The sequence below is a fragment of the Oncorhynchus tshawytscha genome, linkage group LG13 (assembly GCF_018296145.1).
Source record: "Oncorhynchus tshawytscha isolate Ot180627B linkage group LG13, Otsh_v2.0, whole genome shotgun sequence".
Taxonomy (NCBI): domain Eukaryota; kingdom Metazoa; phylum Chordata; class Actinopteri; order Salmoniformes; family Salmonidae; genus Oncorhynchus; species Oncorhynchus tshawytscha.
The window spans coordinates 11,735,993-11,749,267 of record NC_056441.1 but is presented as its reverse complement, the minus strand read 5'-3'; the positions used below and the strand labels follow the sequence as shown (position 1 = coordinate 11,749,267).

The 13,275-nt window shown below is 38.8% G+C and overlaps 1 protein-coding gene across 1 annotated transcript in view; it reads right to left on the bottom strand.

The window, feature by feature from the left end:
- The window catches only part of LOC112246006 (CUB and sushi domain-containing protein 3-like), a 385,088-nt gene extending 375,033 nt beyond the window's left edge, over positions 1-10,055 (bottom strand). Inside the window, exons 1-2 of the mRNA XM_042295029.1 lie at positions 10,016-10,055; positions 6,914-6,991 (exon numbers count right to left, since the gene is read on the bottom strand). Of these exons, the coding sequence (XP_042150963.1) occupies positions 6,914-6,991; positions 10,016-10,055 (118 nt within the window). The remainder of the gene's footprint in view (positions 1-6,913; positions 6,992-10,015) is intronic.
- Positions 10,056-13,275: the final 3,220 nt, after the last annotated feature.

Genomic DNA, 13,275 nt, shown 5'->3' with positions numbered 1-13,275 from the left:
GTTATCTTTCAATGTCTATCAATGTTATCTTTCAATGTCTATCAATGTTATCTTTCAATGTCTATCAATGTTATCTTTCAATATCTATCAATGTTATCTATCAATATCTATCAATGTTATCTATCAATGTTATCTTTCAATATCTATCAATGTTATCTATCAATGTTATCTTTCAATGTCTATCAATGTTATCTTTCAATGTCTATCAATGTTATCTTTCAATGTTTATCAATGTTATCTTTCAATGTCTATCAACGTTATCTTTCAATGTCTATCAATGTTATCTTTCAATATCTATCAATGTTATCTTTCAATATCTATCAATGTTATCTTTCAATGTCTATCAATGTTATCTTTCAATGTCTATCAATGTTATCTTTCAATGTCTATCAATGTTATCTTTCAATGTCTATCAACGTTATTTTTCAATGTCTATCAATGTTATCTTTCAATATCTATCAATGTTATCTTTCAATATCTATCAATGTTATCTATCAATGTTATCTTTCAATGTCTATCAATGTTATCTTTCAATGTTTATCAATGTTATCTTTCAATGTCTATCAATGTTATCTTTCAATGTCTATCAATGTTATCTTTCAATGTCTATCAATGTTATCTTTCAATGTCTATCAATGTTATCTTTCAATGTCTATCAATGTTATCTTTCAATGTCTATCAATGTTATCTTTCAATGTCTATCAATGTTATCTATCAATGTTATCTTTCAATGTCTATCAATGTTATCTTTCAATGTCTATCAATGTTATCTTTCAATGTCTATCAATGTTATCTTTCAATGTCTATCAATGTTATCTTTCAATGTCTATCAATGTTATCTTTCAATGTCTATCAATGTTATCTTTCAATGTCTATCAATGTTATCTTTCAATATCTATCAATGTTATCTTTCAATGTCTAACAATGTTATCTTTCAATGTCTAACAATGTTATCTTTAAATATCTATCAATGTTATCTTTCAATGTCTAACAATGTTATCTTTCAATGTCTAACAATGTTATCTTTAAATATCTATCAATGTTATCTTTCAATGTCTAACAATGTTATCTTTCAATGTCTAACAATGTTATCTTTAAATATCTATCAATGTTATCTTTCAATATCTATCAATGTTATCTTTCAATGCCTATCAATGTTATCTTTCAATGTCTAACAATGTTATCTTTCAATGTCTATCAATGTTATCTTTCAATGTCTATCAATGTTATCTTTCAATGTCTATCAATGTTATCTTTCAATATCTATCAATGTTATCTTTCAATATCTATCAATGTTATCTATCAATGTTATCTTTCAATGTCTATCAATGTTATCTTTCAATATCTATCAATGTTATCTTTCAATATCTATCAATGTTATCTATCAATGTTATCTTTCAATGTCTATCAATGTTATCTATCAATGTTATCTTTCAATGTCTATCAATGTTATCTTTCAATGTCTATCAACGTTATCTTTCAATGTCTATCAATGTTATCTTTCAATGTCTATCAATGTTATCTATCAATGTTATCTTTCAATGTTTATCAATGTTATCTTTCAATGTCTATCAATGTTATCTTTCAATGTCTATCAACGTTATCTTTCAATATTATCTTTCAATGCCTATCATTTCAATGTCTATCAATGTTATCTTTCAATGTCTATCAATGTTATCTTTCAATGTCTATCAATGTTATCTTTCAATGTTTATCAATGTTATCTTTCAATGTCTATCAATGTTATCTTTCAATGTCTATCAATGTTATCTTTCAATGTCTATCAATGTTATCTTTCAATATCTATCAATGTTATCTATCAATGTTATCTTTCAATGTCTATCAATGTTATCTTTCAATGTCTATCAACGTTATCTTTCAATGTCTATCAATGTTATCTTTCAATGTCTATCAATGTTATCTTTCAATGTCTATCATTTCAATATCTATCAATGTTATCTATCAATGTTAATCAATGTTATCTATCAATGTTATATTTCAATGTCTATCAATGTTATCTTTCAATATTATCTTTCAATGCCTATCATTTCAATGTCTATCATTGTTATCTATCAATGTTATCTTTCAATGCCTATCAATGTTATCTTTCAATGTCTAACAATGTTATCTTTAAATATCTATCAATGTTATCTTTCAATGTCTAACAATGTTATCTTTCAATATCTATCAATGTTTTTCTCCTACGATTTCATCACAACAGGGTCAAAAGAAAACAGTGATAATTAAGAAATGTCAGGAGAATAGTTCCTGAGTTTCTCTTATGATGGATGAGGCATATGGCACAAGATAAACAGAGGGAGAGACAGATTTTCTCCTTGATGGGTCAACCAACTGTCATTACGGTTCCATCACAGCCTAAACATGTTGGCTTCCGTGGATACAGAGGGATATTGAGGACTGTTCTACCCTGGCTGCATCCCAAATGACACCCTACTCCCTATATAGTGCACTACTTACGGTCCCAGGTCAAAAGTAGTGCACTATATAGGAAATAATGTACCATTTGGGGCGCAACCCTTCTCTGTATAAGCTTCAATGTTGGGACGCCAGCTTCCTGCTTCCACCATCCATCACACTGGAAAGTGGTTTGAAAACGACAGACGTCAACACATGAAATTTGAGGTCATTTCGGCGAACTCCATCGAGTCCCTTCACCACCGGAGCAGTTTGTCTGCTATGTTTAGAGACGTTGCTTCTTATTTCGACAGAGTCCAGTGAAGTGTGAAACCCAAGGGGGTTTGAGCCTTAGCACCACACTTAGTCAGGCTGCCAATGAGCAGTCAGCCACACGTGCATGCAGGCACACACACGCACGCACGCACGCACACACACACACACACAGACACAGACACAGACACAGACACAGACACAGACACACACAGACACACACACACACACACACACACACACACACACACACACACACACACACACACACAACCACCTCACCTGTTCCACATTCCCACCCAGTCTCTGTCCTGTCACACGTTTCACTGTGCAATCATTTTATAATTACCAGGCAGACTTCAGAAACTGTGTACAACATGAACAAACCATGCAGAAAGGCTCCCTACGGATCCAGTTCTGATCACACTGCCTGGTTTGTTGATGACTTGATTTGGAGTGAGTGGGAGTCCTTCTCCTGCAATTCACTTGATTTTCTAGTTATTCCAGAGTACTTCTAGGAAGCCCAATATACTGCAGTATTTACAGGAAGTCCTGCAACTTGGTGGCATGCCACAGTTGGGCCATTGTGATGATGCTAACTGGGTATACATGTAAGAACACTTAGTCAGTCCCTAGGTTGGTACAGTATGTTAATACAAAATAATCTTTATTTTGCCTGTATACTTACTCTGTTTATAATATTGATGTAAATGAAAGATAAGTAGCATTGGAGAACTGTGTTTTATTCTTTGGGGCTTTTTCAGTTTCGTCATATTTGTATAAATGCATAAATACAGCAGTCTCTGTGAATACATTTAAATGGTTGTTCATGCTCTCTTGACGTTCTGGGACACTAATGCGGATTTAATAACATGCAATATCACAAAACGCACACAAACATACAAACTAACATGCAGCGCTGACATGCACACATGCCCGAAGAGAACAGCGAGGACTACAAACATGCCCGAAGAGAACAGCGAGGACTACAAACATGCCCGAAGAGAACAGCGAGGACTACAAACATGCCCGAAGAGAACAGCGAGGACTACAAACATGCCCGAAGAGAACAGCGAGGACTACAAACATGCCCAAAGAGAACAGCGAGGACTACAAACATGCCCGAAGAGAACAGCGAGGACTACAAACATGCCTGAAGAGAACAGCGAGGACTACAAACATAACCGAAGAGAACAGTGAGGACTACAAACATGCCCGAAGAGAACAGCGAGGACTACAAACATGCCCAAAGAGGACAGTGAGGACTACAAACATGCCCAAAGAGAACAGTGAGGACTACAAACATGCCCAAAGAGGACAGCGAGGACTACAAACATGCCCGAAGAGGACAGCGAGGACTACAAACATGCCTGAGGAGAACAGCGAGGACTACAAACATGCACAAAGAGGACAGCGAGGACTACAAACATGCCCAAAGAGGACAGCGAGGACTGCGCAAATCCTGGTGGAGGTTTTCTTACTATTTCATACAATATTGCTAGGCCAATTTTGCGCCGCCTTATGGGACTTCCGGTCACGGCCGGGTTGTGACACAGCCTGGTATCAAACCCGGGTCTGTATTGACACCTCAAGCACTGCGATGCAGTGCCTTAAACCGCAGCGCCACTCGGGAGGCCCCACATTTGACTTTTTAAATATATTTTGATTATGCAAAGATCCATCTTCCTGACATAAGACAACTTGATCTACCTATGAATCATAACTACCTTACACACCTGATTAGAAGTCAACTACGGCGTCTTTCGCCACTCTGCACACTATTAGTTTATCAAGTCGACAAAAACAAATCAGTCCATTTGTTAAGAGCCTTTGTTCAATCAGTAACATAGAACACATGGACAACGTTCATCGTATGGACGACAATGTACGTATGGACGACAATGTACGTATGGACGACAATGTACGTATGGACGACAATGTACGTATGGACGACACAGACTCAGCTAATTGTTTTCAGATAAATAAAATGCTTCATGAGAATACATTGAAACATTCGTTAATGCATTCATGAATCGTAAAATGTATATATCTTAGCTAACGTTGAAATGCTCTTGAGCATGCCAAGGTCGTCATGACAGTTAACCATTCCCCGTGTCTTGCCAGTCAAATCAGGAGTGTCATTGACTAGATATGTGTCGTTATCTAAAGTCTTAAAAAACCGGCACACGTCAATGACATGCACTTTATTCCAGAGGATTCCACCAATTTCAGATGCTTCCCAGGTCAGGTTTTTTTCTTTTCTTCCCATTGTCGGGAGTTTGCGCCTCGATTCGATAATAAGGGAAATTGCATCGACTACCCACTTTATGTTACACAGGCTACACCTTGGAACAGGCTTTAAGTGATATCGACTCACACACGTGCACAATAGGGCACGAGCTCACAGTCTATTATTCACCAGAACGCTATGAACAGTCATTTATCATTAGTCTTTCTATCCACACAAACAGCTAATATGACGTGGCTCCAGCATTTCTGCTGATCTCTTTCGCCTCTGACACACACACACGACTTGATAGCATCACAGGTGAGCTATGGGTTTGTTGTGAGGTCAGTAACGTTAACGTAGTGATATACGGTGCTAAAATACAGCTTCCATTATACTGTGACACAGATGGTGCAACCTAGAATGCTGCTGAGAAGGGTACCTATTGTGTTATACAGTCCTCATAATACAGAGAATGTCCTCACAACAAAGAGAATGTCCTCGCAACACAGAGAATGTCCTCGCAACACAGAGAATGTCCTCGCAACACAGAGAATGTCCTCATAACACAGAGAATGTCCTCGGAACACAGAGAATGTCCTCATAACACAGAGAATGTCCTCGGAACACAGAGAATGTCCTCATAACACAGAGAATGTCCTCATAACACAGAGAATGTCCTCGCAACACAGAGAATGTCCTCATAACACAGAGAATGTCCTCGCAACACAGAGAATGTCCTCATAACACAGAGAATGTCCTTGCAACACAGAGAATGTCCTCATAACACAGAGAATGTCCTCGGAACACAGAGAATGTCCTCATAACACAGAGAATGTCCTCATAACACAGAGAATGTCCTCGCAACACAGAGAATGTCCTCATAACACAGAGAATGTCCTCGCAACACAGAGAATGTCCTCATAACACAGAGAATGTCCTCATAACACAGAGAATGTCCTCGCAACACAGAGAATGTCCTCATAACACAGAGAATGTCCTCATAACACAGAGAATGTCCTCGCAACACAGAGAATGTCCTCATAACACAGAGAATGTCCTCGCAACACAAAGAATGTCCTCGCAACACAGAGAATGTCCTCATAACTCAGTTGACACACAAACACTAATGGATATTCACAGAGTTATACAAAATCAAAGCTTGCTTTGATTGGTTGTGCACATCTCTCTAAATTCAGCCTAAGGGTCAGCAAATAAAAATTAGGAACAGTTGCGTCACCTGGCTAGTCCTCCATAGTGCCCTCCTAAACCAATTAGAATGTGTATTATTGCTTGTGGAATATCTTCTTGAAAGCATGAAGCCAATAATTTGGATTTTGGATAGAGGTGTAATTCCAGGATTGCACACCAACTCAGTGGTCTTGTGGTTCATGCCTACCCAAATTCCTCTCTTCTTGAAACGCAGCATTAACGATATGGATTAGGGATAAGGCCCTGTGATAGACTAGCGTCCTGTCCAGGGGTTGTACTTCTACATCAAGCTGCCTCACACTACAGAAACAGGAGATTTTCAAGCATCCTGTCCAGGGGGTATAGTTGTACATCAAGCTGCCTCACACTACAGAAACAGGAGATTTTCAAGCATCCTGTCCAGGGGGGTAGTTGTACATCAAGCTGCCTCACACTACAGAAACAGGAGATAGACTAGCGTCCTGTCCAGGGGGTGTAGTTGTACATCAAGCTGCCTCATGTAACTGGCTCGGAAAAGGCTACCTTTACCCTCCAGGATTGCACAGTGCACATTTGCCATAATCTACATTTTCATTCAGCACAAGACCATTGGTTATTGATTCAAGGCATGATGGATGGGTGGGGGACTTATCATGCATTCAACATCAGCAGGTTATGATGTCCAAACAAAGCAATTATCAGAATTACTGAAAACATGAAACACATCAACAAACAAACACTTACAAGCACGCACAGAAAAACAGAAATAACAGATTTACCATAACAGAGTAACAAAGGTAGACTCACAGATAGAAAACTTGTTGCTGTTGTCTTTGCCTGGGAATAATTTTACTCCTCTAGATTTAAAGTCTACGGACCTTTTCACTAGTTAAAGGGAAAACAAAAACAGGAAATCAGGTGAAACAGGTTCCAAATAAACTGATCAGCATTGAAAACCAAGAAACCCATCCTCCAAGCTAATGGAGAAGAGCACAACTCATAGCAGCAGCAGGTAACAACAGTCAAAGTATCTTAGCAACAGAAAAAAATGTGAAGAGATAAAATAGGCAAGAACAAAAGAAGAGGAGAAGAAAGATATTATTATTATATAAGTAGCGTACAGGGCTTCTGTTCATTTGTCAACCTTGAAATGATTGGGGGGGGTTGCAGGACAGCAGACCAGAATGTAGAACAGCCGATATGGATCAGCCTTTAGCCACAATCCCCAGAGGAGTCTTCAGGGCAGGGGCGGCTGTCAAGGTTTTTTTCAGCAACAGAATGGCCGATTTGTTATGCCGCAGAATGGCACGCTGGGACATGACAGTGCAGGCGTTACCTCTCACACACACACACACACATGCCCACACATACGTACATACACACACCCACACAGAAACAAACGCACGTACGCACACACTCACAATAGGAGGATCTTCAGGTGTCGTGCTAACATCAGATGTTCATCACTATTTCATGTAAATTTAGCCCCAATATCTTTGTTGAACAGAAGCCCTGTGAAGATTGACAAGCTTAATAATAATAATAATAATATGAATAATAATAGTAATAATACTGTGATCACATTCAACATGTGTGTAAAAACATCAATCATGATAAATGTTTTATTTTCTGTTTTCCAAAAAGAAACATAAAAAAAAAACATCTGTTGTCAGAACATATTTAATGCTTTTGTTCAGAAAGTGATCATAGATTCACTGTCAGATATAAAATGGGATAATGGAGGATTATATTGGGGTTTGGAAAAAAGCAAGTGGCATCTCTCTCTCTCCCTTCTCTCTCTCTCTTTTCTAATTTGTGTATTTGAGGACAACCCTCACAGCCTTACAAAGAGCACATTTAACACAGAAGGGTCACTCACACATTGACATTGGATTCACTGATTCAGCCTTTCCTTAAAAAAAATATGACAATATGCAAATAGGGCTTCGTCAATGTTAACACATTGCTCAAAATCTGAAGGTTGGGTTGAAACTCATCAGGCTATGTTAGGGTTAGACCTTCAGTTCAGGATGAACTGAATGACAGAGAATGAGTACGGTGCAGATGGATAAGGTACAACATGTTTGCCCACTCTTACACGAGGAAAGATTCCTGTGAACCATGGCATCAAAATCAACATCTCAAACTTTCAGACATCAAAGGTTGTACAGTTAGGATGATGAGCATACCAACTCATTATGAAAGAGGGTAGTTAGGATGATGAGCAGACCAACTCATTATGAAAGAGGGTAGTTAGGATGATGAGCAGACCAACTCATTATGAAAGAGCGTAGTTAGGATGATGAGCAGACCAACTCATTATGAAAGAGCGTAGTTAGGATGATGAGCTGACCAACTCATTATGAAAGAGCGTAGTTAGGATGATGAGCAGACCAACTCATTATGAAAGAGGGTAGTTAGGATGATGAGCAGACCAACTCATTATGAAAGAGCGTAGTTAGGATGATGAGCAGACCAACTCATTATGAAAGAGCGTAGTTAGGATGATGAGCAGACCAACTCATTATGAAAGAGGGTAGTTAGGATGATGAGCAGACCAACTCATTATGAAAGAGCGTAGTTAGGATGATGAGCAGACCAACTCATTATGAAAGAGTGTAGTTAGGATGATGAGCAGACCAACTCATTATGAAAGAGGGTAGCTAGGATGATGAGCAGACCAACTCATTATGAAAGAGGGTAGTTAGGATGATGAGCTGACCAACTCATTATGAAAGAGTGTAGTTAGGATGATGAGCAGACCAACTCATTATGAAAGAGTGTAGTTAGGATGATGAGCAGACCAACTCATTATGAAAGAGCATAGTTAGGATGATGAGCAGACCAACTCATTATGAAAGAGGGTAGCTAGGATGATGAGCAGACCAACTCATTATGAAAGAGTGTAGTTAGGATGATGAGCAGACCAACTCATTATGAAAGAGTGTAGTTAGGATGATGAGCAGACCAACTCATTATTAAAGAGTGTAGTTAGGATGATGAGCAGACCAACTCATTATGAAAGAGTGTAGTTAGGATGATGAGCAGACCAACTCATTATGAAAGAGGGTAGTTAGGATGATGAGCAGACCAACTCATTATGAAAGAGGGTAGTTAGGATGATGAGCTGACCAACTCATTATGAAAGAGTGTAGTTAGGATGATGAGCAGACCAACTCATTATGAAAGAGCGTAGTTAGGATGATGAGCAGACCAACTCATTATGAAAGAGCCTAGATAGTAATATTACCAGCATGCCAAATATTTTCTTGATGGTCTGTTTTGAAACGTTTAAAGTAAAAAAGTGATTAAGGCCATAATGTTTTTGGAATGTTGTGCATTTTAGAAATGACAGGTTGACAAATCTGCTCTGTGAGTAAAACTCTAAAATCCAATGTATGATACTAAGACACCAGATACTGTAGACCTGTGGTCCACAGCAGACCTGTGGTTTCCAGTTACTACTTGCTCCAATGTTACATTTCCACTTGTCAGGAACAGTGCCAGAAACAGTGTGTTCAGCCGAGATCAACAGAAGATGACTCAAGCTGATATTATTGAATATTCAGTAAGAGTGGATGGTACCTCTTCCATATTCAGTAAGAGTGGATGGTTCTTCCATATTCAGAAATGACAGGTTGGTAAATCTTCCATGTTCAGTAAAACCTCTTCCAATATTCAGTAAGAGATGGATGGTAGACCTCTTCCATATTCAGTAAGAGTGGTTTCCATGTTCAGTAAGAGCTGGAATGTTACCTCTTCCATATTCAGTAAGAGTGGATGGTACCTCTTCCATATTCAGTAAGAGTGGATGGTACCTCTTCCATATTCAGTAAGATGATGGTACCTCTTCCATATTCAGTAAGAGTGGATGGTACCTCTTCCATATTCAGTAAGAGTGGATGGTACCTCTTCCATATTCAGTAAGAGTGGATGGTACCTCTTCCATGTTCAGTAAGAGTGGATGGTACCTCTTCCATATTCAGTAAGAGTGGATGGTACCTCTTCCATATTCAGTAAGAGTGGATGGTACCTCTTCCGTATTCAGTAAGAGTGGATGGTACCTCTTCCATATTCAGTAAGAGTGGATGGTACCTCTTCCATGTTCAGTAAGAGTGGATGGTACCTCTTCCATATTCAGTAAGAGTGGATGGTACCTCTTCCATATTCAGTAAGAGTGGATGGTACCTCTTCCATATTCAGTAAGAGTGGACAGTACCTCCTCCATATTCAGTAAGAGTGGATGGTACCTCTTCCGTATTCACTTAAGAGTGGACAGTACCTCCTCCATATTCAGGAAGTGGACAGTACAAGCAGTGCCTAACATTAATAATAGTGCAGACTTCCTCAATTATAGTTAATCTGTGAGGATCTGCATCTTAATTAACGGTTGCACTTCGACGGTCACTGATGAGCACCGCTTGAGCAGTATCACTTACGATGCCTTAATCCTTTCTTGGGATATGCTTAAATTGCGGCGAGATAAATCAGGCAACGAGTTTCTTTGTGTGGAAATGTAAACTATATTAGAGAGCCAAGGCATTCTCAGGCACTATGAGGGACAGCTTTAGTCCGACCTCTTATTAACCCAACATGAATGTTTTATTACTCTCATTTCATGATCCTCAGGTCAGCTTTCTGTCATGAATATATAAAGGCTAAACTTACACATTGGGTCTTTCCCATGCGCTGCCAGAAGAAGCCACATTAACCGACACGCCCAGGTTGCCTATTAATTGATACGTGCCGCTCAGTCGTGACATTTCATCATTCAGACTGATTAAAAAGGATTGGGGACGCCGTTGGAGATCTGCTACATATGAGGAGGAAGGCAACCATCTCAACATGCCAACACTGTCATTCTAATTCAGGTAATCAAAATGTAAGGTGGCACCAAGACAATGGGTACCTACCAAATCATAGAACAGGGATTATCAACTAGACAAAACAAAATGTATTTTATATTTGATATTCTTCAAAGTAGCCACCCTTTGCCTTGATGACAGCTTTGCACACTCTTGGCATTCTCTCAACCAGCTTCACGAGGTAGTCACCTGGAATGCATTTCAACTAATAGGTGTGCCTTTTTTTAAAGTTAATTTGTGGAATTTCTTTCCTTCTTAATACGTTTGGGCCAATCAGTTGTGTTGTGACAAGATAGGGAGGTATACAGAAGATAGCCCTATTTGGTAAAAGACCAAGTCCATATTATGGCAAGAACAGCTCCTATAAGCAAAGAGAAACACAGTCCACCATTACTTTAAGACATAAAGGTCAGTCAATACGGTACATTTCAAGAACTTTGAAAGTGCAGTCACAAAAAACATCAAGCGCTATGATGAAACTGGCTCTCATGAGGACCACCACAGGAATGGAAGACCCAGAGTTACCTCTGTTGCAGAGGATAAGTTCATTAGAGTTACCAACCTAAGAAATTGCAGCCCAAATAAATGCTTCACAGAGTTCAAGTAACAGACACATCTCAACATCAACTGTTCAGCTGTTCAGAGGAGACTGCGTGAATCGGGCCTTCGTGGTTGAATTGCTGCAAAGAAACCACTACTAAAGGACACCAATAAGAAGAGACTTGTTTGGGCCAAGAAACACCAGCAATGGACATTAGACCAGTGGAAATCTATCCTTTGGTCTGATGAGTCCAAATTTGAGATTTTTGGTTCCAACTGCTTTGTCTTTGTGAGATGCAGAGTAGGTGAACAGATGATCTTTTCATGTGTGCTTCCCACCATGAAGCATGGAGGAGGTGGAGTGATGGTGTGTGTGTATGTGTGGGGGGGGGGGTGCTTTTCTGGTGACACTGTCATGATTTATTTAGAATTCAAGGCACACTTAACTAGCATGGCTATCACAGCATTCTGCAGTGATACGCCATCCCAACTGGTTTGCGCTGAGTGGGACTATCATTTGTTTTTCAACAGGACAATGACCCAACACATCTCCAGGCTGTGTAAAGGCTTTTTGACCAAGAAAGAGAGTGATGGAGTGCTGCATCAGATGACCTGGCCTCCACAATCAACCGACCTCAACCCATTTGAGATGGTTTGGGATAAGTTGGACCGTAGAGTGAAGGAAAAAAGCCAACAAGTGCTCCGCATATGTGGGAACTCCTTCAAGACTGTTGGAAAAGATTCCGGGTAAAGCTGGTTGAGGGAATGCCAAGAATGTGCAAACCTGTCATCAAGGCAAAGTGTGGCTACTTTGAAAAATCTAAAATATATTGTGATTTGTGTAGTACTTTTTTTGGTTACTACATGATTCCATATGTGTTATTTAATAGTTTTGATGTCTTCACTATTATTCTACAATTTAGAAAATAGTAAAAAATAAAGAAAAACACTTGAATGAGTAGGTGTGTCCAAACTTATGACTGGTACTGTATATATATCTATTTTGCTCAGAAATCTTGGGGGGCCAAATAAAACCACCCTCGGGCCAAATTTTGACTATAGCGGGGATTTATGAAAATAGCCATCATTAGCAGGTTTTCTTGTGTTTGGAATATTGCAGTCTCTACTACAATATTTCAGTCTATACAATACTGTACTGTAATATTTTAGACTATACAATGCTGTACTATAATATTTCAGTTTGTACTATTCTGCACTCTGTATCAGTACGTACTATACTGTGCTATAATTTTCCAGTCTGTACTATACTGTACCATACTATTTCTGTTTGTACTTTACTGTTCTATAATCTTCCAGTCTGTACTATACTGTTCTATAAAATTTCAGTTTGTAATACACTATAGCCGCTTAAGGGTGAGACAGAATGATAAATACAGACAATTCTGCTGTATACTGGCAACCTAGAATTCAAAAACCCATTCTGGCTTGCCGAGAGGCCACTGGTTAAAGGACAAATCAAGTCATGTTGTAGGCACATACAGTTGAAGTTGGAAGTTTACATACACCTTAGCCAAATACATTTAAACTAAGTTTTTCACACTTCCTGACATTTAATCCTACTAAAAATTCCCTGTCTTAGGTCAGTTAGAATCACCACTTTACTTAAAAGAATGTGAAATGTCAGAATAATAGTAGAGAGAATGATTTATTTCAGGTTTAATTTCTTTCATCACATTCCAAGTGGGTCAAAAGTGTTGAGACACTCAATTAGTTCTTGGTAGCATTGCCTTTCAATTGTTTTAC